The sequence below is a fragment of the Garra rufa genome, chromosome 7 (assembly GCF_049309525.1).
Source record: "Garra rufa chromosome 7, GarRuf1.0, whole genome shotgun sequence".
NCBI lineage: Eukaryota > Metazoa > Chordata > Actinopteri > Cypriniformes > Cyprinidae > Garra > Garra rufa.
The window spans coordinates 8,013,290-8,040,875 of NC_133367.1; the positions used below are offsets into that span (position 1 = coordinate 8,013,290).

General features: G+C 39.8%; 1 protein-coding gene across 1 annotated transcript; it reads right to left on the minus strand.

Moving 5' to 3' along the window:
• Positions 1-3,731: 3,731 nt before the first annotated feature.
• LOC141337899 (protein NLRC3-like) lies at positions 3,732-27,272 on the minus strand. The gene is made up of 11 exons (XM_073843476.1): positions 27,214-27,272; positions 25,170-25,274; positions 24,615-24,699; positions 24,244-24,436; positions 22,214-24,035; positions 21,488-21,658; positions 18,069-18,242; positions 17,340-17,513; positions 7,985-8,158; positions 3,881-4,054; positions 3,732-3,753 (listed from the first exon to the last, which is right to left on the minus strand). Exons 1-11 carry the CDS (start codon positions 27,270-27,272, stop codon positions 3,732-3,734), a joined length of 3,153 nt encoding a protein of 1,050 aa, XP_073699577.1.
• Between the last annotated feature and the right edge of the window lie 314 nt (positions 27,273-27,586).

Sequence of the window (27,586 nt, forward strand, 5' to 3'; positions counted from 1 at the left end):
CAGTCGTGGACATCACCTGACCAAGGGCCCGCGGCGCGACCTTCGTCGCACGAAGGGCGAAGTCGGTGGCAGCGCGGAGTTCCTGCATCGTGCCTTGGTCAGGACCACCCTCGTGCAGCTGTTTCAACCCCTTGGCCTGGTAGACCTGCAGGGTCGCCATCGCATGCAGGGCTGAAGCGACCTGGCCTGCGGCATGAAAAGCGCGGCCCGCAAGGGCGGACGAGCGCTCACACGCCTTGCACGGGAGATGCGGCTGGTCCCGCCAGGTGGCAGCGCCACGCGGGCAAAGGTGCACCGCCACAGCGCGCTCAACCTGGGGAACCGACACATATCCCCTGGCCGCCCCGCCATCAAGTGTGGCGAGGGGAGAGGAGCTGGGCAGCGGGCGAGATGAAAAGGCCACCAGCCAGGTCTTAACCAGCTCCTCGTGCACCTCCGGGAAGAATGGCACCGGGGGGGGCGAGGCGGTGCCGCCGGAGCCCTCCCCAGGAACCAGTCGTCCAGCCGAGAAGGACCGGCCGAGGGCGATGGAGTAACCTCCAGACCGATCCCCCTGGCGGCTCGGAGGAGCATAGCCGAGAGCTCGGAGTCTGCCTCCGACGGGGCAGCAACCGCGGAGGGGCGCTGCGCCACCGGAAAAGCATCCTCACTCCCTGACTCTCCCTCTGACGCAGCGACTGACATCTCTTCCTCCTGTGGAGCGCCAAAGGAGACGCCCAGTCCGCATGGCGGGGAGGCGTACTGCTTCGGCATCTCGACGGGGGTATGCTGGCGGGCGGGGGTATGCTGGCGGGCGGAAGACCGCAGGGCTTTTGGAGCCGGCGGAACGTTCGGCACCGTGACTTGAAATTCCCCCTCGTGCCTCGCCACAGCGGCGGGAAAATTTTGCCGGCTGTGGGGCGCGAAGGGGGGCCTGTCCGCGAGCGAGTCCGTCCAGTGAGGTGAGGTAACTGCCGCACCCAGAAGCGCACGGCCGGAAAGCCATTCTGAAAAGAACGTCTTTACACAGCCGTGAGAAATTGCTCTTTTAGTCCCGGTCTGCCCAGGGAGGAAACCGCGGCACCACTGTGCACTCAATGGGGCTTGCTCGCTGGAGAGCAGGAGGCTTTTTGTGGCCGTGAAAACGGCCGCCCACAGGACCCCGCTGGCGGCGCCGAGAAATTCAGTCTTTCAGTTTGTCTCTTTCAATCGGCGCACACCAGCAGAGAGAGCAGCAGGAACGTGAAATTATCTTCTGAAGTTTTCTTCTTCTGGAGAAGGGAAGGCTTGAGCATGCAGGCTCTGAAAGCGAAAGTCTGTTTGAGTGATGCGCGCACGTCCACTCGCCAATTTGCAATTGGCCTTTTTTAATATAAGGCTCAGAGATGATCGGTCTCTCAAGCGAGATCCCAATGTAACGTTGAAGTGATTAGACTGAAGGGGTAACTTCAGTTACGCAATCATTATGAAAACAACATCAAAAGTAAAACAGACTTTGATGACCCAATTGTCAAGATATTTATGTGCTTATCAAGGTGTGCGTAAGGGTGTCATATCTAAATTTTATAAAGGTCTTAGGATAAAAATAAAATAATCCTACAGAATACATTAAAGAAAAATGGGAAAAAGAGGGTAACTTTTTTTATCAAATGAGGATTGGCTTAATGTATGCAAACTCTCAAATATGGCGGGAATTTGGGTGGAAGTGCCTTATAAGATTTTTATTACACCAAAACAGAAAGCACATATTGAGGGAGGGGACACCAAATGTTGGAGACAGTGTGGGTCTCGGGAAGCCAATCAATGGCATATATTTTGGGAATGCCCAGTGATAAAACCTTTCTAGGCAGACCTTTGTAAAGCAGTGGAAAGCATACTTAACACTTCAATACCTTTGTACTTTTCCACATTATTTTTAGGTAGTGCTGACTTGCAGATAAGATCCTCTGAGAGATAACTATTTGGTGTTTTAACATCTGCTGGTAAAAAAGCGCTTACAAGACGTTGGTTGCTTCCTGAACCCCCCACAATACAAGAGTGGATGGATATAGTAAATGATATTTATTTTATGGAAAAGATTACTTTTTCTCTTTGTTTTCACTTAACATTATTCAGTACAGAGTACAAATATCAAGCTTATATCTGACGTCCCCCGAATAATACAAATTATTTTTGTTGTTAATTTTATTTGATTTTTATTTTATTTTGTTTATTTAGTTTTGTATTATGTTAAAAAACAAATTTGATTAGCAGAGAACAAATGTCATTACATCTGTTTTGAAATAATGTACTGTTGTTTAAGCTGCTACATCAAAATAAAAAATTAAAAAAAAAAAAGAAAACACACAAGAGACAGAGACATTGATCATGTGATGCTGGACGGCTGTGAGCTGAAGCTGAAATCTGCACTGACTTTACCAGCGTTTTCCTCCAATCTGACCAAATCTATTTCAAACTGGAATGATTCACTATTACTGATGGCATTAATAAAGCAGCTGTTGTTGGATAAAGCTCTGACAGTCTGCTTTTGTTCTCTTTCCTCCTTTATGTTCAACATTTCGATCAACTTTACATTTCATTCTGACACAAACCCTTTGAAATAAAGCTTGATGATCATTTGATCATCTCCTTTCACAAATATTTGAAAGTGAATATTTGTCCACATATCAGAGGTAATTGAAGATCTCTTTAATATCACAAAGTGAAATTTACTCACAGTTTACAGTTTGAGTCTCGTAGCACATCAATGAGCCGCTGCTTTGAGTCTCCAATCTTATTACCTCTCAGACCAAGCTCTTTTAGAAATTGCAGTGCTTTTGTGTTCGTCAAAGACTGAGTTAAAGAAGAAACATCTGTAATGCCACAGTCATGAAGACTAGAAAGAGACAAACAGAGGAAGAGAAGATCATCTTACAAACAAATCATTAAGGAGAAGAATTTGACACAAATATAATGTGAACCCATGAACCCACTCATCATGAGATATTGAGTAGAAAGTGTTTTGGTTTAAACTGTTGAAGTGATTTTCATCATTTTGATTCTTGTATGTGAATGTTACTGACCTCAATCTCTCCAGTTTACAGTGTGAATCCTTCAGTACATCACATAAGTCATTCACTCCTGTGTTTGTGATTTGATTCCCGCTCAGGTTCAGTTCTCTCAGGTGTGATGGGTTTGATTTCAGAGCTGAAGTCAGGATGAGACACTGTTTCTCTGTAATACTGCATCCACACAGACTGAAGACAGAAAGAGAAAGAACAATGACTCAGATCTATGATGATCATCAGCAAATGCTATACAGTCACTAATAAACCAGAAAAATCATGAAATATTAATGATATGAAACAAACCAAGACAGGAGTATTTGAGGACACTAGTTACAATCCAAGTCCGGACCCATCCTCAGTCAACAAGTGCATTTTATTCATTTAGATTAATATATAGGATTAATGTAGACAAAAATATAAATAAACACTTAAATATCTAAATTCATAATTGTAATGCAAGACAATCTGATACATTAATAAATTATTTTAAGTTATTTTAGTGTACAATCTCTAAATACACATTTCTAATAAAAGCAGATTTAGTGAAAGTAGCATTAGTCCAGTATAAATGTGACTGTCAGAATAATCTACTGTCATTTGTTACACTTGTTTTTATTCTGTTTTCACTTCTGTCTTGTTTCACAGCAAACATGTCAGATTTCAGCAAGTTTAATGCTCTTTCTAATACACATACAAACCCATGAACTAATAGTATTGCTGGATCTTTCTGATGATGGAGAAAAAGCAGAAGATGCAGCACTATAAATGATGTGACTTGAGTCTGTTGTCTTCAAATAATCTAAACAGTGAACTTTAATCTGACTGTAACTGCTGTACAGTATAATGATACTAACTCTAGTTTCTCCAGCTTGAATTGTGGGTTCATCAGTAGATCACTGAGGTTTTTCACTCCAGAGTCTCCTAGTTTATTCCAGCTCAGGTCCAGTTCTCTCAGGTGTGATGGGTTTGATTTCAGAGCTGAAGTCACAGCAGAACAACCTTCATCTGTCATTTCACAGTCACTTAACCTACATTGGCAGAAAGAGGGAGAAGAGAAAATAAGAAAATAATTCACATAATTTAAAGGCAAATAAAACAGATATAGAACAGATCAACTTGCTTACTTCACTTGATTAGTGATTTTAGTTATTTTTCTATTTATATAGCTATATGTTTTTGATTGAACACAAAAAAAGCCAACCTGGTAACACTTTACAATAAGGTTGTATTAATTAACTGCATGGATGGGGCAGAGAGTAATCAGAACAGAACCCAAACCTAAAATAAAGGCTAATTGTAAGATTTTTGTCAATAGTGGTATTTTCAGTATTTTTCAGGTACTGTACTTAAATAAAAACAAAAATAAATCAAATAAATAATATATTTAAATAAGAAAGTAGCCTAAATAACAATGTTAAATAGGCTATTAAACAAACAATCGTTGCAAAAATGTCGGACATCTCACCTACTGGCCCGAGTACGACTGGAACCTGTCTTTTTTCTCTTTCTCTTCCCCATTACTGCTGTTTTTAATAGATAGAATAAATGATTACATTTAATTTCGTTTCTTTAGTTTATGAAGTTAATTTAGAGATATTTTTGGAACACTTTTTGTTTGTTAAATTCATTTTTTTTTTTTTTTTAAGTAACGACCAATTGCGACCAGCGGCAGACAGATTAATTTAGCCTGCTCAAGTCATCACGATTTAAATTAAAATCCATAGATATATATAAAAAAACGTATCAAAAGCGTATCAAAATATTAGTTTAATCGTTCAATGTGTCGTTGCCTGACACATTCATGGTAATTACTTTTGCTGGGGCTTTGCGGTCAGGTGCATTTGAACACTGAACTCTTCCAGAGAGATCAGGGCTGCGTTCTCCGATAACGTTGTCTCTCAGCGTGCTACGAAGACTCAAAAGGTACACCTTAACTACAGGTATACCTTTCCTACGTGTGTTCTCCAAACTATACCTTAGGATATTGCTTAAGGTAAACCTTCTTAAGTGCGACCTTAGCAGGTGCTGTCAATGGTGGAGGTGTTGAATAGGTTGATATCGATGCCTTGGTGATCGATTGTGCGCTCTTTCCTTCACAGCGGTATAGGTAAAGTATTGAGAAAACAATGTTTTTTTTTATAAAGACGCGTTTTAGAAATAGTACAAACTGCATTTATCGGGGCTCATTGAAATATGTACATGCAGAAATACATGTGTTTCAACTTATTCTCACCATTTTGCGTACGAATAACACGACTTTGCAATAGCTTGTAATGCATAAGCCAAAGTCCAATTTTGCGTGCATATGATACGCCAATCCTTCCAATTAACTTCAATGGAGAGAGGATGCGTATAAATACCACGCATCATCTTTTAGATGATATAAAAGATGATGCGTGGTATTTGTATGCATCCTCTCTCCATTGAAGTTAATGGGAAGGATTGGTGTATCATATGCACGCAAAATTGGACTTTGGCGTATGCATTACACACTATTACTCTCCGCGCACGGCGCCGTCTTTGATTTAAAACTAGTACTCACTGTCTCGCTGCCATAGCTATAAAGTTTGTGTAAACGCATCTTTCTTTATATAGACTCATAGCCTTTTCTGTCAAATGGTTCGCCCGCTGATGTGCCTCGAGATAGTAATTAAAAAAAGCTAACAACCATGGAAACTTTATTAATGAAAACACTTCCATACACTGGCCAGAGGAGAACTGGTCCCCCGAATGAGCCTGGTTTCTCCCAAGGTTTTTTCTCCATTTCTGTCACCTGTGGAGTTTTGGTTCCTTGACGCTATCGCCTCTGGCTTGCTTAGTTGGGGACACTTTCCAGCGATATCGTATACTATTTGAACTGAACTGGATGATGATATCACTGAATTCATTGATGAACTGCCTTTTACTGAAAATTGATTGTTTACAATAATGCGTTACTCACTATTGTTCTGTTTAAATACTGTGCAGTTGCTTTGACACAATCTGTATTGTTAAAAGCGCTATATAAATAAAGGTGACTTGACTTGACACTGGGTGTAGGCTATAACAACTTAAGTATTTTATGTGTAAAATTTTAAAGTAAAGTAAAAAATGCAATTTTAATACTAAATCAGATTTTATATTAAATGTTCATATAAAATTTTCTATTTGTAATTAAACTGCGATGTAAAAAAGCTTTTTGCGTGGTGCCCACTAGCGGTATGAACCGTCAGCAGCGGTAAGGTATAGCTAAGAGCGCTCCAGACCAACCTTACGAACGTATGACTTACAGAAGGTATACTTGACTAAGAAAGTTTCGGAAAACACATATTAACGATAAGGTACTTCTTAAGGTACAACTTAAGAACGACGTAGCGTTAAGGTGGTTTCGGAGAACCAAGCCCAGGAGAGGTGCCCCCTCCGGCATGATAATCCTAATAATATCTTGTAGTGTGATGTGCCACAAATTTATAATATTGTAGTGTATGCATGTTTAGGATTTCAGGTAAGATTATCTGCTAAATTTCTCCGTATGTGTGCGCTGCAACCAGATTTCATATTCGGTTAGGATTTTAAAACTCCTGTAGTGAGAGCCGGTGTTCTAACATTTCATCCTACCTATCCTGACGCCATCACGCCACAGGAGCGCAAGCTGCAAGAGCAGTTTGTAAAGAAAGGCAAAGCGGCGCGCCTAGCGTTTTGCACGCGTTTTTAGGCTCGACATGTGAATGGCCCCTAAAAAACATTAAATATCCTTGACATTATGTGGATAAAAACATTACAAGCGCTCACTTAGCGAGTCCCTCTCTGGCTCAGTGCCAAATCGAATCATACCAGTGCGCTTCAGCCTATATTGATCAGAACTCTCCAAAGTTTTTCTTTAGAAGACTTGCCGAGTCACAGGGTTCAAGTCCAAGTCAAGTCTCGAGTCATTGCTGTCAAAGTCTAAGTCGAGTCGCAAGTCATCTTTGATTATGTCAAGTCAAGTCACAAGTCATCAAATTTTTGACTGGAGTCCGAGTCGAGTCTCGAGTCATTGACTTGAGTCCACAACTCTGACTGTCATTCCAGACGGACATGAAAATCAGTGCCCAAATGTGGAGTTAGTATTGTTTCCACTGTGTGTATTAGCTGCTACATAAACATGTGTATATACTGTAGCATCATTAAATAAAGCTTATTAAATAAAGCTATTTACAGGCGTAGTTCATTGTTAGTTCATGTTAACTAATGCATTAACTAACATTAATTAAAACAACCTTATTGTGTTTCCCAAATATTGACACGGCTTCATTTAAATAGTCCATAGTACAATCTGTGCTGTTCAGTGTGAGCACCGTACCGCTGTGCTGTTATGACAAACACATTATTGCTCATGTGAAGAATGACCTTTACATCCATATTGAACATGAGTGAAGGACAAAGACTAGTTTACATCAGAAATAATATTTTAGCACAAATACATTGTGAAGATGAGAGTTTTTGGGTTTGTGTCAAATCAGAGAGGTAGACTACATGAGCCCAACAACAGTTTCTGTTTCTATTTCACTTTCAATTCATTCATTTAGGCTTGACGCTTATAAACTACTTATAGTTTTCATTCTTGTTCTGAATGACGTTAAATTGAAAGGATTTGTTGTGGAGTAAGGGGGACTAAAATAGACTATAGCTATGTTTATAGTGTTTATAATGTTTGCAAACATTTCACTTTATTTACCGCTATATAAATATTTCTAAATGAAATAATAAAATGTGACCTGTATGTGACTTATTTAGTTTGCTTTTATTCTCCCTTTCTTTCAAAAACTCAATTTTATATTTTGATTATACAGCAGATGTTTAAAAAAAATACTTGGAAAAAAAAGTACAAATATAATGTGAAGTCAAGCTCATCATGAGATATTGAGCAGAAAGTGTTTAGGTTTAAACTGCTGAAGTGATTTTCATCATTTTGATTCTTGTATGTGAATGTTACTGACCTCAATCTCTCCAGTTTACAGTGTGAATCCTTCAGTACGTCACATAAGTCATTCACTCCTGTGTTTGTTATTTGATTCCCGCTCAGGTCCAGTTCTCCCAGGTGTGATGGGTTTGATTTCAGAGCTGAAGTCAGGATGAGACACTGTTTCTCTGTAATACTGCATTCACACAGACTGAAGACAGAAAGAGAAAGAACAATGACTCATCATTGATGATCATCAGCAAATGCTATACAGTCACTAATAAACCAGAAAAATCATGAAATCTTAATGATATGAAACAAACCAAGACAGGAGTATTTGAGGACACTAGTTACAATCCAAGTCTGGACCTATCCTCAGTCAACAAATAATCAATCAATACATAGAATCAATATAGAAACAACAGTACAATTAACTAAATTAAATGTCTATTTTCATGAAAATCATAAAATCAATCAAATCAAATAATGTGTAATATATTTTGGAGTGTAGTTTATCATTTCTAACTATACAAATATGCTAAATGATACACATTTCCCTTAATAAAAGATTCAGAAAAATATACCATTAGTCTAAATAATCTAATTATCAGAATCATCTCCTGACATTTTTTAGACTGTGTTTTGTTTTTACTTCTGTTTTGTTTCACAGCAAAGATGTCAAGAGCCCAGTGGTCCTAAACTAAACAGTGAACTTTAATCTGACTGTAACTGCTGTACAGTATAATGATACTAACTCTAGTTTCTCCAGCTTGAATTGTGGGTTCATCAGTAGATCACTGAGGTTTTTCACTCCAGAGTCTCCTAGTTTATTCACGCTCAGGTTCAGTTCTCTCAGGTGTGATGGGTTTGATTTCAGAGCTGAAGTCACAGCAGAACAACCTTCATCTGTCATTTTACAGTCACTTAACCTACATTGACAGAAAGAGGAAGAGCAGAAAATAAGAAGAAAATAAAATAAGTCACATAATTTATCATAAGCAAATAAAACAGAGGAAAAAAGATCAACTTGTTTAGTTCAGCAGATTAGGGATTTCAGTTATTTTTCCTGAACCAATCAAACCAAAGCATGTTAACTGATCATTAACTGACAAACAACAAGACTGTGGTCAGCGCCGATAGCACACCGACATACAGCGCTGAATAACATCAGAAATACACAACTAGATCAACAAGATCATCAAGACACACTTTAAGATGTTACTACCATGTTTCCAGCATGACTAGCATGTTACTAACATGTTAACATTATTAACAAGTTATTAGCATGTTTCTAGCATGACTAGCATGTTGTTAAGATGAATCACATGTTGCTAGCACGTTTCTACTACGATTAACAAGTTACTAGCATGTTTTTAACAGAAGTAGCATGTCACTAGCATGTTGCTAACATGATTAGATTGTTACTAGAGTCAAGTTTGTCAACGGCGTCATATTTTTGCAGTTAAGCTCAAACCCCGCCCCGCAGCCATGACTCACGTCTCTGGCTTGATTTCATTGGTCAACCCTGATACGCGTCACCTGAGAAGTTTAGACATAAAAGAAGGTCGTTGATGGCTACTGTTACATTCTGTCTGTTGATTTGGTCATTTTGTTGTCATTTCGTTTTGCCCTCATCATGATTATTCCCAGCACCTGTCCTTGCTATCATTAGTCATCTGTGTCACCTGTGTTTTATCATTAGTTAGCATTTAAAAGTCTGTCTTTATATTCAGTTCTTGGTCGTTCTTAACATTGTGTGTGAAAGCTCTCTGTGTTCCTGCCTTGTTCCTCTTGGAGAATTATATTAAATATATTGTTATTTGTGAATATCGTCTCGTCTCGTCCTGCACGCACCCCTGACAGCAAACAGTAAACGAATATTTTTAATCATTACAAGAAGTATATGTAGGTTTTAATGTCTGTTTTTCTTGTTGTTATAGTTTTACAGTGTCTTTATCTTAATTTCGATTAGCCTCAGGAGAGTCGTACGCTTGTTAAGTTTGTGGTGAAGACCTAGCCAGACATCTGAAGGGAAAATATTATTATTATTTTTTTTTTATGAATTAAAGTTAAAAAGAACAGTATTTATACAAAATATAATTTTCCATTTTATATATTTTTTCTAACAATATACACTATTGTTCAAAAGCTTGGGGTCAGTATTTATTTTTTTTATTTTTTATAAATTAATGCTTTTGTTCAGCACACTGTGATTGGCTGATAGGGGAAGGGTCTCTGTCAGAGATTTGTTCATAGAAATACTGTAGAGCATGATATTAATTTGCCCTATTCAAATAAAGTTTATTTTTTATTTATTTTTTTAAATGTTGCCATCAAGATTTTAAAATGCATGCTAAGTGTCACGAATTAAACAAATATCTGTTTAGCTGATTATCAGCCTATTACTTGTGCGCTTCTCATAAACAATTAGCTGAGATGCAAATAAACAGCCTTTCCCCTTTCAGTCGAATCACTTCAACGTTACATTGGGATCTCGCTTGAGAGACCGATCATCTCTGAGCCTTATATTACAAAAGGCCAATTGCAAATTGGCAAGTGGACGCGCGCACTGGCCACGCCCCCGTACATACGGGTATATAAGATGGCGGCGCACCACTCAGTCAGAATTTTTGCTTCAGAGCCGATGGATCGAGCCTCGGTCCTCTTGACTGCTACTACTAAGAAGAGTTCTTCAGAGTTTATGCTCCCTCCTGCTGGTGCGCTGGCAAAACTAAACGAGTGTTTCACAGAAAGAGCTTTGTTTGGCAGCCGCCAGCATGATCCTGCAGGCGGCCGTTTTCACGGCCATATAAAGCCTTTGCATCTCCAGCGAGCAGCCCCGGCGAGTGCACGGTTGCCCCCGCGGCGCCTCCCTGGGCAACCAGGATCACAAAAGAGCAAATTCTGGTGGCCGTTTTAGACGTTCTTTTCAGAATGTCTTTTCGGCCGTGCGTTTCTGGGTGTGGTAGTTTCCTCTCCTCAGCAGACGGACATAAACGCTGCCTCACGTGTTTAGGCTTGAGCACGCTGAGGCGGCGTTCACGAATGGTTCATGCCCACACGGTGAAAGCATGACCATGGCTACGCTGAAGTCCCGCCGCTCGTTCGAGCTGGCTCCCCCCGCCTCCCTCCCGCGGTCAGCCGTTGAGCCGCCAAATGCGCTTCGGCCACCGCGGTGAGGCCCGGGGGGGACATTCAAATTATGACAGAGAACGTTCCGCCGGCTCAAAAAGCCCTGCGGGCTTCTCTGTCTCAGCGTGGTCCCGTTACCACGCTTTCCCGCCTGGTGGGCCGAGCGTCTCCTTCGGTGCTGTTGCAGAGGATGAGATGTCTGTCACAGCATCAGAGGGAGAGTCAGACGGTGACACATCTCTTCCCGCAGCACAGCGCCCACCCGTGGTCGCTGCCCCTCCGGAGGTTGATGTCGAACTGTCGGCTATGCTTCTCCGGGCAGCCGGGGGGGATCGGTCTGGGGGTTCCCCAAGAGCCTCCACAAACGCCACAGGGCATGTGAATTTTCTTTCGCCCTGGACATGCTGCCACCGCCCTGCATGCCATGGAAACACTGCAAGTGTACCGGGCGCAGGCACTTAAAGACCTGCACGAGAGTGGTCCTGACCAGGGGGTATTTGAAGAACTCCGCGCCGCCACTGACTTCACCCTTTGGGCCACTAAGTTCGCAGTGCGTTCCCTTGGTCAGGTGATGTCCACCTGCATGGTCCAGGAATGCCACCTATGGCTGACTCTGGCCCAGATGGCAGAGGCTGACAAAGTTCACTTTCTCGACTCTCCCATCTCCCAGAGCGGCCTATTCGGCGACACCGTGAAGGATTTGCTCAGCGGCGTCGAACGTACCGCCGGCCCCAAAAGCCCTGCGGTCTTCCGCCCATCAGGATACCCCCGTTGAGATGCCAGAGCAGTACGCCTCCCCGCCATTCGGGCTGGGCATCTCCTTTGGCGCTCCACAGGGGAAAACAGTTCTCCACGGTTTAGAGGCAGACGGAGGCCATCCAACATATCCTACCCCGCCGCGAAGTTACCATTCCGCCGCCTGGGCCCCCGCCTCCGCCTGCCCGTCGCCGAGGGCGTCCCCCCGCGGCTTCCAAACCAGCTCCGTCCCCTGCTGAGCCACACGATCCAGGACTCGCAGCCCAACGTCGAGCTGCCATGGGAGAGGGACGCCGCTCGCCTCTCAGGGTCCTGGGAGGGAAGACTCTCGCAGGCGAGCTTCGAAGCATCCCTGATGTGAGCACCCCGGAGGTGGAGAGAGCTGCTCTGCCGGCACTCCCGCTGGAGGGCAGGAGTTAGCCGTTCATTTGAAATCACAGAAAGACCTGACTTCTTCACCTCCGAGGCCCCGGCCCCGAGTTTCCTTCCTGAGCAGCACTTCCACTCCTTGGAACCAGACTCGGGACCGGATATCGCCAGCGCGGGAACCAGGGAAGAAGGTAAGCACTGCTTAGTGCTTAGTGCAGTTAGACACTTCTCCAGGACGTTCATCCTTCTGGGTTTTGTCTCCTTCCCTGTCTTTCCCTAGGCTGCCCCACCATGGTCACGTCGGTCAATGTTCCCTTGATACCACTACGCTGGTTGATACGGACGGTACGGCCCGGCACCAGGCGTCCGCCCAGACTCAGAGGTACCCCTTAAATTCTTTATTCGGGCAGGCGTGCCTCTGTTCTGCTTGCAGAGGTCGCATTCCTACTGGCGAAGAACGCGATCCAGCCTGTCCCTCCAGCCGGGACGAGGTCAGGATTTGACAAGAGTCCCGACTTCACGTGCCCAGTTAGAGTGGTGGGTTAACATCCGCCCTGGATGGAGCTCTGTTCCGATCCCTTCTTAGGCTGTCGGCACACATGCTCACGACGAAGCACATACAAGTATGTTTCCGTCTCCAGGGCTGGGTCGCAGCCATCTGCCTGAAGGGCACCCGCTGTCGCGTCTCGATCTTTCCCCGGCGCACACCCCTTCTGCGGTCTGCCCCGGGAATTGAGCGCTTCAGCACAAGGTGCTTCCATTTGGCCAGTCCCCCTCCTTCCTGCCTTCTTTAGGCCATGGGAGCTCCCCTGTCCCCTCTTCGGCAGACAGGAATTCGCGTCTTCAACCGTCTCTTCGACTGGTGCTTTACCAGCCCACTCGTGAGTTCCGTTGTGCGAATACAGGGACCTGGTGCTTCGGCACCCCCGCCATCTGGTCCTTCAGGCCAACCGAGGGAATCCTTTCCTCGGTCGGGAGTCCGACTTGGTCCACAAGACGGTCCGCCGTGCTACCAAGAGTGCTGTAGTCCCTGAGCTAATCAGGCACAATACAGCGGTCCCTCTCAAAATCAGAGGCTCCTGGGGCACATGACAGCTCTTGCCGCTAAGCTTGTTTTATGTGAGACCGCTTCAGCACGATCGAGTCCCATGATGGGCATGGCATCTCGGCTCACTCCAGACTGGAGTTTTCCCGCAGTATTGCCGACAAGTCAGCCCGTGGCTTACCACGGGTTGGGTTGCCATGTACGACAGAAGCTTACAGCTCCTCCCCATCTGCTCCCATGGAGTCCAACGTGGCAGATTTTGCTACTTGCCATTCACTTGAAGCAGGGAAACTCAACCGTGCAGCCGGTCGGCTCCCACGGCAGTCCACCCACCTGCAGAATGGCGACTCCACCCCGTGACACAGCTAGTTGGAGTTATATCGGCAAGGCCCAGCCACATTCGCTCGCCCTTCCGATTCCTCCCATTGCCAGAGTAACACTGACACACAGCTGACCTCCGGGGCCCAAGTACACCCTTCCCCAGCGAGCCTCCTTGCGCAGACACTGTGCAAGTCCAGGGAGGACGAGGAGTAAGTCTGTAGGTTGCGCTACAAGGATGGCCCACCCGGACTTAGGTCTTAGTAACCATTCCCTCACGGCAGTCCCTCCGTATCCTCCCGTGTCTTAACATAAGACTTCAGGCGAGCGGGAGGACGGCTGGTGTCGGCTTGCTGCGCCGTTCCCACGTGGATCCGTGCACTATCTCCCAGAATGTTCCCTCCGGTGAACCCTGGGTCCTCCATGCCCTGCAGTCAGGGCTAGATGCGGAGTAATTCTGACTGTGCTCCTGCCAGGGTCTCCTTCGCCCCGCAGGTTGTGGCTATGCCTTTCAATATTTCCAGCAGAGGATCCCGCTGTTTCCCTCGTGTATCCCTAAAAACTTTTATGGATATATTGAATTATTCTCATTTCCACATGTAGAAAATTTCATGTGCCCCCCCCCTTGCTTCAGTACAACTGGCATCCATGGAAGGCCCCCTTATTGGGCCTCAGGGCGTTGGGAAGGTTACGTTACAATGACCGCCTGCGGACACGTCTGGGAAGACCTGCCGGCACGTGGCGTTGGTTGTGGCCTTTTCCATGGGTCTAAGTTCCCAATGTAACGTCGAAGTGATTTGACTGAAAGGGGAACGTCTAGGTTAAGTAGGTAACCCTCGTTCCCTGAAGGAGGGAACGGAGACGTTACATTCCCCTGCCACACCCCTGGCATTGCGCTGACGCCAGGCTCTCCGGCTCTTCAGCAAAAGCCTGACTGAGTGGTGCGCGCCGCCATCTTATATACCCGTATGTACGGGGGCGTGGCCGGCGCGCACGTCCACTCGCCAATTTGCAATTGGCCTTTTTTAATATAAGGCTCAGAGATGATCAGTCTCTCAAGCGAGATCCCAATGTAACGTCTCCGTTCCCTCCTTCAGGGAACGAGGGTTACCTACGTAACCTAGACGTTTTTATTATCAGAATAGAATAATCATGGCTGATATGATATGCAAACGTAAAAGAAAACCAAACTGGACACAGTAACAGCTGTTACTTCTTGCCCAACTTGTTAATGAAAACAAGGATATAATCAAAGAAAATCTGGAGTTGGAACAACCTCCAAAAACAAATCATATGTGTGCAAATAAATACAAAGTGTTTCTAAAAAGTTTAAGTTCTGAGGCAGATTGACAGCAACAGACTTAGGAGTCCTCCTCACTACTCCTAATGTTTGACAGATTTAGGAGCTAGATTTAGCGCTAAAACGCTTTGTGAAATACTCTTAGAGCAACAATTCAGGAGTCCTAACTTTAGGACTGACACGCTCACTATTTTGAAGATTTTCTCCTAAATCTGCAAGTTATGAGCTACTTTTAGCCTTAAGATGTTTTGTGAATACGGGCCCAGGTCCTATTATTGTCTGTCAGCCAACAGCAGTGGCCCGAAGAACAACCAAGACTGGTTCTATGTGGTGTTTGACAGCTGGACGCCCAGAAAAAGTAGTTCTGATTCATAGACTCCAGCGGATATCCAGGAAAAAGGGGAAAGGGGCTGTCAGGGTTCGCCATAAATTGTCAGAATCTGTGGCAATGAATTACTCTCAATCTTAAAAAGATACAAATATTTGTATGGTGTGTGTGTGTGTGTGTGTGTGTGTCTAATGTGTTGATCTTGAATGTTTAAAAATGGTTAATTAGTAGACGAGTTAATGCTAAATTATTTATGAATTCTAGACTAGTACTGCAGGTTATGAAGCCATATTTAAAATAACAATAGCAACTGCACAGAAAAAAAGTCATTTCATGCCTCCTTTTAAAGTTTTAATAGCAAATGTGAATTGTATTGTAAATATTGTTTATGTGTACCATGGCATTTTTTGTATTTGATCTACTTCATAAATAAATAAATAAAGCATTGTATGGCCAGTCAGCTTTGTGATCATCAGTAATTATTATGTAATTGCAAACAAAAACATGCTTTTGAATTGTTCTAGGTGTACTTTGATGCTGCTTCAAGTGAAACATAGTCTTTTGAATGTCTGTTCGATATACTAAAGAACTAATACGTTTTAAAAAATAAAATAATATTGTAAAAGTGCTATATAGTTTACTGGTTTTTGTTCTGTACAGTACATGAGTGTCATTTACTCAGTGTTAAACTTATCTGTGTGCACGTTTTAAGCAGTATTTTATTCATTTTGTACACTATTTTATTTCAGTTGTAAATCGTGTGTTCAACATTTCGTGTCTCATATGCTTGTGTATCCCATTTGGGTATTGTATTAAAATCAGTGTGTTTGCGTCATCGCCGTGTAGCCAATCAGCGCTGTGATATAGTTGACCAATGAAATCGAACCAGAGACGTGAGTCATGGCTGTGGGGCGTGGTTTGATATTTCCCGCATTTACAGGCCAGGGCTGCGTTTCCCAAAAGCATCGTAAGCTTAAGTACATCGTAGACCCATTGAAACCAATGGAGCTACGATCAACTTAAGCTTACGATGCTTTTGGGAAACGCAGCCCTGATCTGTTAGTGTGCTGTCACATGAGAACTAAACTGTTCTATATCTATATTTGTTTGTTTGTTATTAAACAGTCTAACGTTACAAATGTTAGTAACACATCAGTTAATGTTGGGGTAGTGGACACTTTACAATAAGGTGCACAAGTTATCGTAGTAAATACTTTGTTAGTGGTAAGTCATGTTAATAAACCGTCTACAAACATTAGAAACATTATCTGTTGATGTGTAGATGGTTTCCAAGTTTACCAATAGCCCAAATCAGTGCCCAAATGTGGAGTTAGTATTGTTTCCACTGTGTGTATTAGCTGCTACATAAACGTGTATATACTGTAGTATCATTAAATAAAGATTATTAAATATAGATATTTACAGGCGTAGTTCATTGTTACTTCATGTTAACTAAATAGTTAGGGGGCCTAATGGTTAGAGGCCTAATGGTTAGAGAGTCGGACTTGTAACCCAAAGGTTTCAGGTTCGAGTCTCAGGTCCGGCAGGGATTGTAGTTGGGGGGAGTGAATCACCAGCACTCTCTCCACCCTCAATACCACGACTGAGGTGAGTCCCCTGAGCAAGGCACCGATCTCCCAACGGCTGCCCACTGCTCCGGGTGTGTGTTCACGGTGTGTGTGTTCACTACTGTGTGTGTGCACTTGGATGGGTTAAATGCAGAACACAAATTCCTAGTATGGGTCACCATACTTGGCCTCACGTCACCTCCTTTCCTTTCCTTTCCTTTCCTAAAGCATGACCTATTTGTTGTGGAGTAAGGGGGACTAAAATAGACTATAGCTATGTTTATAGTGTCAATAATGTTTGCACTTTATTTACCGCTATATAAATATTTATAAATGCAATAATAAAATGTGACTTGTTTGTGTCTTCTTTGTTTTTATTCTCTCTTTCGTTCAAAAACTCAGTTTTATATTTTAACTATGCAGCAGAAGTTTCAAGTTACTTAAAAAATAAATAAAATAAAGTACAAATATAATGTGAAGTCAAGCTCATCATGAGATATTGAGTATAAAGTGTTTTGGTTTAAACTGTTGAAGTGATTTTCATCATTTTGATTCTTGTATGTGAATGTTACTGACCTCAATCTCTCCAGTTTACAGTGTGAATCCTTCAGTACGTCACATAAGTCATTCACTCCTGTGTTTGTTATTTGATTCCCGCTCAGGTTCAGTTCTCTCAGGTGTGATGGGTTTGATTTCAGAGCTGAAGTCAGGATGAGACACTGTTTCTCTGTAATACTGCAATAAATCAGACTGAAGACAGAAAGAGAAAGAACAATGACTCAGATCTATGATGATCATCAGCAAATGCTATACAGTCACTAATAAACCAGAAAAATCATGAAATCTTAATGATATGAAACAAACCAAGACAGGAGTATTTGAGGACACTAGTTACAATCCAAGTCTGGATTTGTCCTCACTCAATAAATAATGCATCAATACATAGAATCAATATAGAAACAACAGAACAATTAACTAAATCAAATGTCTATTTTTTATATTTTTAATTACAAAAATCATTCAATCAATCAAATCAAATATTTTTTAAATCTATTTTAGAGTGTAGTTTGCAATTTCCAACTTATACAAATATACTAAATAATACAGTATATACTTCCCTTAATAAAAAAATTAGTGAAATATCATTAGTCCAGTATAAATCTAACTGTCAGAATTATCTTTTGTTACACTGCTTTTTTTTAACTTGTTTTGTTTCACAGCAAAGATGTCAAGAGTCCAGTGGTCCTAATCTAAACAGTGAACTTTAATCTGACTGTAACTGCTGTACAGTATAATGATACTAACTCTAGTTTCTCCAGCTTGAATTGTGGGTTCATCAGTAGATCACTGAGGTTTTTCACTCCAGAGTCTCCTAGTTTATTCCAGCTCAGGTTCAGTTCTCTCAGGTGTGATGGGTTTGATTTCAGAGCTGAAGTCACAGCAGAACAACCTTCATCTGTCATTTTACAGTCACTTAACCTACATTGACAGAAAAAGGAAGAGCAGAAAATAATCACATAATTTATCATACGCAAATAAAACAGAGGAAAAACAGATCAACTTGTTTATTTCACCAGATTAGGGATTTCAGTTATTTTTCTATTTATACAGCTATTTGTTTTTGATTTAACACAAATAAAAGCCAACATTTTACATTAAGGTTGTATTAATAAACATTAGTTAATGCATTAGTTAACATGAACAAGGCATCTGTTCAGCTTGACTTAATCTTTGCTCATATTAACTTATTCATAAACTATACGGTAATCGATTTTTTGTAATTTGAACAGTATTTTACTATAATATCTATAGTAAGATACGGTAAAATGTATATACAGTATTTTACTGTAAAATGCAAAGGATTGTGGGAAAATATATGATCACTACTGTAATTCTCCACTACTTTAAATCTGTTTACAGTAAACGACTGTAAATTTATTTTAATTAGCAGTGAACTTGCCCACGAAAAACTGACCAATGGCAAGAGAGATTTATTTTCTCCTGCTGAGAGGAAGTGGCGGTAAAAGGACAAAAGAGAAATGTTGCACCATCATTAACTTCACAATTTTAAGATGTTTTCACTTGTTAACAGGAAACTAACAACACTCATTGTGTTTTTCATGTTGGTAGCCTTTTTTCCTGACTGATGGCCATAACGGTGAAAACATGGACTGGTGAGTAAGTTAAGGTGACCTATATTAGTCGAAATAAACTTAGTTAAACAGAGAAACACGTTTGTACATACTTGAATATCACTCAATAAGTGCCATAATTAATGTGGATATAACTTTCACTTCAGAAGAGGGGGTCAAATCGGCTTTATTAGTACTGTATTAATGGAAGGTTAGCCTTAATTATTGGCTCATTCTGGTAAACATACTTGAATATCTCAATAAGTGCCATAATTAATGTTCACTTCAGAATAGGGGGTCAAATCGGCTTTATTAGTACTGTATTAATGGCAGGTTAGCCTTAATTATTGGCTCATTCTGGTAAATAAACTTGAATATCACTCAATAAGTGCCATAATTAATGTGGATATAACTTTCACTTCAGAATAGGGGGTCAAATCGGCTTTATTAGTACTGTATTACTGGAAGGTTAGCCATAATTATTGGCTTATTCTGATAAATAAACTTGAATGTCACTTGCCTATAATTAATGCCAATAATATAATTGCCATAATTAATGTGGATATAACTTTAAAATTAGAACTGTAGAACCTGATGCATCATATAGTCCTTATTACACTATTTTAGCCATATATAATTGCAAACCAGCAGTAATTAAACATAATTACTAGTTTATTATTTGGTTAACTTAATAGATGGTAAATCACAGAAATGTATTTACATCACTACAAAAAATATTAAAATAATAATGGCTTATTAATTTGTAAATAATGGCTAACATGTATTTACTGTACATTCAGTTATTTATTAATTACTAGCTTATTTTTGTTATCTATTTTTGCTTATTTATGTGTTTTAAAAAATTTAATAATTCGCAAATAATGGCTAATAAGCCCTTACTATAGTTACTATACTAAGTTAATCTTGAATTACTAGTTTATTAATAATTAGCTAATACATCATTGGGGAACCTTAAAATGTTAAATTAGTCATCAATTACTAGTGTGTTTGTGCTTAACTAATGCTTAACTGTGAACAAATTAACAGTTAATTAATGCTTAACTAATGCATTATTCTGGACCCTTAAAATAAAGTGTTACCGATTATGGTTACTGTAAAGCAACACATATAGATTTTTAATCATAGTAGGCATATTATATGCACAGACTTTATAGGAAACACACGTTTAGAACGTTTATATGAACAGATTGGTTAGCATTTATCATGGTCTACATCAGACTTAACTAAGTGTCAGGACAACAAAATTCAATAAACAAGAAGGTAATATTAAGTGATTTAAATCATGTAGAAAATATTGTCTTTTTGCTCCATTTAGTAAAAATGGTTCTAAACAAAGCCATGTTTGTCATCTCTGCACACAGCAGTTTTATTACTGAATTAATTAACCTTTTTTAAACACCTTCAATCAGTGATTCACTAGCCCATTCATAAAATTCATTATAAAAAATTTCAATAAAAAGTTTCTTACATTCATATGTAGTATATAATGTTTTTTAATGCATACAGCACCAGGTTTGACAGTTGAGGCAAATTCTATAAACATTCTATATACATTTTATAAAAAGATTTTGAACAGTAAGATTTTTAATGTTTTCAAAGAAGGTCTCTTCTGCTCACTAAGCCTGCATTTATTTGATCCAAAGTACAGCAAAAACAGTACATGTTTGAACCATTTTTGTTATTTAAAATAACCTTTTTTTATATATTTTAAAATGTCATTTATTTCTTTGATGAATAGAAAGTTCACATAAACAGCATTTATCTGAAATAGAAATAGTTTGTAACATTATAAATGTCTGTATCATCACTTTTGATCAATTTAAATCATCCTTGCTAAATAATATCTTTCTATTCAACAAAGAATCCTTACATTTACTCAACTGTTTTAAATATTGATAATAATAACAATAAAATATGTTTATCAGCATACTAGAATGATTTCTGAAGGATCATGTGATACTGAAGACGAGTAATGATGCTGAAAATTCAGCTTTGATCACAGGAATAAATTACATTTTAAAATATATTCAAATAGCAGTTCATTTATATAATAAAAATATATCACAATTGTACTGCTTTTGCTGTAATTCGGATCAAATTAATGCAGGCTTAATGAGCAGAAGAGAATTATAAAAAAAAAAAAAAAAACAGAAATCTTAGTGTTCAAAAACTTACGACTGATAGTGTTCTTGTTTATTTTTGCTTTTCAGTATGTGTATGTTTGCCATGATACAAAGTCTCCAGGGGACTCTGGTGATGCTCTTTTTCCTGCTGTATCCTAGAGGTCAATATTTGTAATTTGTACTTTTAAAAAGAACATGTTCAACAATTAAAAAGAATATTACCAGAACTAATGCTTATGAGTTATTGTGATTTTTATGGGGTTTGGGTGCTAAAAATCCTGAATTACAGTGCTGTACCACAATTGGATTGTTTTTACATGTAAAACATGTTAAAACTAAATGAAAATAAACTTTATAGTACTGATACTGTAATTGAAAATTATCCAAGTCTGTTTTTCACCTTATGCTTTTGTTGAACTCAATTTTGGTCTATTGTCACACAACTTACCTCAGTATCTCCAAATGACACTTCATATTTCCCAGTCCAGAGCAGAGCAGCTTCACTCCTGAATCCTGCAGATTATTATTGCTCATGTTCAGCTCTTTCAGACTGGTATCTGATCCAAGAACTGTAGCCAGAGCTGAACAGCTTTTGTCTGTTAAGCCACAATCATTTAACCTACGACAAAAATAAGATTACAGAATATTACATTACATACATTTGCTAAATACAAATAATAAATATTAATAGTCAATCTACAGCTTTAATTACAATGATTTATACATTTGAAAGTGTTCTATGGCTTTAAGGAAAAACATTACTAAGTGAATACTGATTAAACACCTTAACTATTATGATCATGTGTTCAACATTGGCTGTAAAACATGTTGTTAAAACACAATAATGTTTACAGAGTGCTCACAAAAATATGCACAGGAATGTTTGAGCAGCTGTCTATCAGCGGGTACCACACTGACCCAGTATTTGGTACTACTAGTACTGCAGAAAGGCTGGAATTATACATTAAAATAACCCGCAATCACTAGTTAGCTAACTATCTGTTGATATTCACTTCACACATTTGAGTGGACATTTGATGGACTAACCATCATCATTCAAAATACCTTCTGGAGAACAAAAGGAGAACAAAACTCTTCATTCTCAGCTAAAGAAAAACGCTAGAATTTTTTAAAATAATTTTCCAGAACAACAAGATTTTTCTTGACAACTTACAGAGCTCTTTTGGAGGTTTTGATGACTGCTGATAATCTAATGAGACACTCGTCTGATTTCTTGAATTTCTGAAGCTCAAACTCCTCCAGCTCCTCCTCTGATGTCAACAACACAAAGGCCAAAGCAGACCACTGGGCAGGTGAAAGATCAGCAGATGAGAGACTTCCTTTGCTAAGGTGGGTCTGAATGTCTTTCACCAGAGTTTGGTCATTCAGTTCATTCAGACAGTAGAACAGATTGATGGATCTCTCTGGAGACAGATTACCTTCAAATTTCTTCTTGATGTACTGAACTATTTTCTTTTTGCTCTTTTTTCCATTTTGCTGTGTCAACAGACCCTGTAAGAGTCGCTGATTGGACTGGAGTGACAAACCAAGGAGGAATCGAAGAAAAAGATCCAGATGTCCATTATCACTCTCTAGTGCCTTGTCCACTGCAGTCTTGAGCAAATCAATCATGGTTTCACTTTTGTTTTCCTGTTCTGTAGACTCATGAACAAATATACTTCTCTTCTTTATGTGTAGAAACAGATGTGCATAAAGAGCTGCAATAAACTCTTGAATGCTCAAGTGAACAAAGCAGTACATGGTACCAAGAACAATCCCAGTTTCCTCCTTAAAGATCTGGGTACACATGCCTGAATACACTGATGCCTTATAGACGCCAATACCACAGGCTTCCAGATCTGTGTCATAGAAGATCACATTGTTTCTTTCCAGCTGATCAAATGCCAGTTTCCCCAGTGAAAAGATGGCATCTTCATCCCAGGAAACATCTGGTGTATTTTCCCCATCATACTTTCGTCTGCTCTGCTGGATCTGAAATCTGAGAAAGTGTGTGTACATTTGTGTCAGAGTCTTGGGAGTGTCTTCAGTATTTGACTCCTGCAGTGTTTTGGAGGCATCATCAGCCTGATTGTTTTTCACATTATTTCTTTTCTCCTCTAAAATGTTCTGAAGAACAGTGGCTGAAATCCAGCAGAAGACTGGGATGTGGCACATGATAAAGAGACTCTTTGATTGTTTAACATGATCAATGATTTCTTTGGCCAGATTCTCATCCATGATTCTTTTTCTGAAGTACTCCTCCTTTTGTGCATCATTGAATCCTCGTATCTCTGTCAGCCGGTCGATACAGTCAGGAGGAATCTTACTGGCAGCTGCTGGTCTGGTGGTGATCCAGATGAGAGCAGAAGGAAGCAGATTTCCCTTGATGAGGTTTGTCAGAAGAACATCCAGAGAGACCGGTGAAGATACATCAGAAAACATCTCATTATCATTGAAGTTTAGAGGAAGACGGAATTCATCCAAACCATCAAGAATGAACAGGACTTTTTGGTTCCTTCTTGTAAGGTTTAGATTTTTTGTCTCTGGGAAAAACTGAGTTATAAGGTCCATCAAACTTAGTTCTTCTTTCTCCTTTAAGTTCATCTCTCTGAATGGAAGAGGAAATATGAAGCTGATGTCTTGATTTTCTTTTCCTTCGGCCCAATCCAGAACAAACTTTTGCACAGAGACTGATTTTCCGATGCCAGCAACTCCTTTTGTCAGTACAGTTCTGATCTGCTTGTCTTGTTCAGGTGCTTCAAACAAATTTGTGCACTCAACCTGTATTTCTTGTGATTCATGACGTCTGGAAGCAACTTCAATCTGTCTTACCTCATGTTCAGTATTGACCTGTTCACTACAACCCTGAGTGATATAGAGATCTGTGTAGATGTTATTCAGAAGAGTAGAGTCACCTTGCTTTGCAATTCCTTCAAACACACACTGATACTTCTTCTTTAGGCTACACTTTAGCTGATGAATGAAGAACAGCTCATCTAAATACAGGAATAAAATATGCAGATTGTTTAGTCTCTGGGTTTGTTATGTTTGGAGCAGAATGTGGAAGTCTAAAGGAAGTCTGTCATTGTAAGAAACAGCACAGGTTATGAACACATGATATGAGAGACATATGAGTCATAACAGTGATTGTGGAAGAGGAAACATATTGACACAGGGCTGGACGCAGCTAACAGAGTCTCTTACCTTCTAGAGTATTAGCAGCTTCATTTTGCTTCATCTCTCTCAGGAAGTAGAGCGTGAGATCAAGAGCTGCTTCTTTCATACTGCATCTGTTCTCATTAAAGTCCTTCACGTATTGAATGTTCTCTTTTTGTAATATTTTCTTAAACATTTTCAGCTCATTCTTTAGAAATGTTATTATTTTCTCCTCAAGATTCTTTAAACAAAGCAAAATAAATAAATAAATAAATAAAAAAGACAAAAGAATAAAATTTAACCAATTCCACATCCACATTTGGTCCAAATTTTATAATCAGTAATTAATATTTGTAAAACACTGCCCAGTAACCAATTTGTTTGCTATAAATCTTAACATTTAGAAAATATTTTCCTACCTGGAAGATTGCAGGGAGTTTGTCTGTGAAATTCTTGTGGTTCCTGTTAATCTGGACGTCTGAATCTAATGTTTCACATTGCAGCCTGTTAAAATGGTGAATAAAATGAAATGTGGTTAAAGCAAAATTTTAGAAAAACATCTTACTTTTTAATCAAACACAAAGAGCAAGCATAAGCTGTTAAAGAGAAAGTTCTATTGAAGTACAAATTTAGGTAAAAACTGGATCCTATAAAGGATCCTATATCTCTGTCCTATAAAGGAGAGAACTAATGCAAAGAACAGGACAAAAAAAACAGTATTACAGGAGTTCTTCAGTCTAATTTGAAATGGTTTAATGCTGCAAATAGTAATTAAGTAGATGTTTCCATTGTGGATGCCTCTTTGTTGCTGCTTGTGTAATTGTATTACTGAAAAGTAGCTATAGACCAACTTCAATAAAAAGGAAAGCAGATATTATGATCTGTGATTTATTGTTTTATTTAGTTAATTTCTATCACAAATATCCCAGTGGAAAAATTTGCTAGTGCCATACAATACAAAACACATGAAATACCTTTCAGTAGCTGATGGTGTTTCCTCACTGAACCCCGGTGGTTGATCCTTTGACCAGTCACTCTTCACAGACACAGAGCTGAACACATGAGAGCCTGATCTTACACTAAAAACACAAAGACGAAAGGAGCTTAAACTTTATTTAATACAACCAATTTTAAATTTTTTAAAAAGAAAGTACAATATATACCCCAATGCATAAATGAGAAAAGTATAAGTCCCCTTCCATCCCAGAACAGAAAATGTCAGTGTCCAAACTCTCTTCTGTAACAGCAGCAGCATCCTCATGTAACACACGAGTTTGATTTCTACTCTGTCTGCATCTAATGTTGTGTCACTGGAGCATTCACCTACATTCACCTCAGTCTCAATAGTCTCACTTCTCCCACCTTCCTCATTTATATCTTCCCTAGCAATAGAGGCACTGACCCCAGCTTCAACACCCATCCTTTCATTATTTACAGTTTCAGCATCATTATCTTTCTCAGCACGTACACTTCTAATGTGGTCCTTCCATTATATCAGAGGAAACAAAAACCAACTAATCAAACTCAAACTCATCTACATCATACTTCAAGACCACTTAAACCTGTCATCTAAAACAAACCACAGTGATTTACAGTCAAGCGGGATTTAAAGCTCTACAAGCAAGAGTTTCATCTTTAATGAACAGGGGAAAGTTGGACTAAATATATATATATATATATAAAAGGCATCCTGTATTACAATGTCATTCTGTACAAAACTGTTTACTTTTTCAATACTGGCAAGGAAAATAACAAGAGTGCTGTTGATAATATGCTTATGAAACCAACAGCCAAAACACACTGTTCCACTGAAACATCATTTATTTCCATTATGTACTGTATCTACATGACAAATGGTCCAAACTCACACGATCTGAAGACAAATGCTGGATAGCGGTGATCTACTTTCCCAACACAAACTCTCCCTAATCTGCAGTGCTGGCCCATTCAACAGACGCTCGCCTAGGGCCCTGTCTTCAGCTACAGTCATAGCCTTTGTCTATATTAGGGATTTCCTATAATGTCATATTGTATATTCATGAAATTAATATCTGCACTTCAGTCAAGGCATTTCTTCAATCACTTTGCAGGAGACTTTGGCCTTTGAAACTCTGAAGATCTTACACAAACAGATACATTACACACTAAAGGAAAATGAAAAAATTAAAAAGCATCATATGACCCCTTTAAATTAAGTGTGCAGTAATTTTTTAATGTCTGAATACACATGACCTAAAAAGTAAATCATTGATGTGGAAAAATTTACTTAAGTATCTACATACCCAGTGCTGCAGAGCGACTGTAAACTGAGTCAAGATTGTAAATTATGATTCTCATTTTCAGTTCTCAAATATTTTTCATCTATTGGCTACTCTTTAAATATGTTTATGTTATTTTTTAATTAGGAAGTTATAAAGCTATGTAGTTCTGCAAAGCATTTGTAAATATAAAACAAGGTTTGTTAAGGTTTTATTAAAGCAAACATGTGAAAGTCCAGGGGCCTCATTTATAAAGACTTGCGTAGAAACCATCCTTGATTTTATCTAAGAACTTTTCTGATTTGATCGTAAGAGCGATTCAGAGAAACGAACGTACCACGAAATCCATGCGTACGCCAGTCATTCGGTTATAAATCACAAATGATCGTGGAATTGTGTGCAGCTGAATGTTCCGCCGTCGAAACGCCCCTGCTTAATTAATTAACATAAAATGAGCTCATTCCTAAAGCAAAAACTCTGTGACAATGGCAAGTAAAAAGGAGCGCAAGAAATCAAATTATAGTGAGGCTGAACTATCTGCAATACCAGGCATTACCACAAGGAAACGGTCGTACGCCAAGCTGGAATCTGACGTGGAGATAAGTACTTTTCCACGTCAAAGACGGTTTTTATAAATCTGTACTTTGACGTGGATTTGATCGTACGAACACTCTAAGATCAAATCAGTGCGTAAGAAAGTTTTATAAATGAGGCCCCAGCAGTGTTTAAAATGATTGTGTGAAAACAGACTCAGTCTTACCTCTGTTTGTGTGAGAGACTCATCTCAGACGGAGAGTCCTTTCCTCGCTCCTCTGACATACTGCAGATAAACTGCCAGAGATCAGCACTGGGTTGAGAAAACTATCTGCTGTTCAGTTTGACCTGGAGATGATGATCCTTAATGAGATCAAGAAATATCTGGAGTTAGCAGCAACACAAAACACTAGATCAAATAAAGTCAGTTATGAACAAATGCATTGCCATGTAGAATAACCACATTCAGAAACACATTGGTTTTCAATAACCCCTTTTGGAAAACTTACTTGCAGTCTTGTCCACTAAGAAGAGCATTTATAAGTATTTGAAACGATCATTTCCTGTCCTTTAGGCCTGTAGTTTGTCAGCAATAATTC

Excerpts from the sequence above, each read along its gene's own strand:
- LOC141337899 (XM_073843476.1), bottom strand. The coding sequence starts at position 27,272 with ATGTCAGAGGAGCGAGGAAAGGACTCTCCGTCTGAGATGAGTCTCTCA. Across the intron at positions 25,275-27,213 it reads AGTCTCTCACACAAACAGAG|TGTAAGATCAGGCTCTCATG; the intron begins GTAAGACTGAGT and ends TTGTGTTTTTAG. Across the intron at positions 17,514-18,068 it reads TTCAAGCTGGAGAAACTAGA|TCTGATTTATTGCAGTATTA; the intron begins GTTAGTATCATT and ends TTCTGTCTTCAG.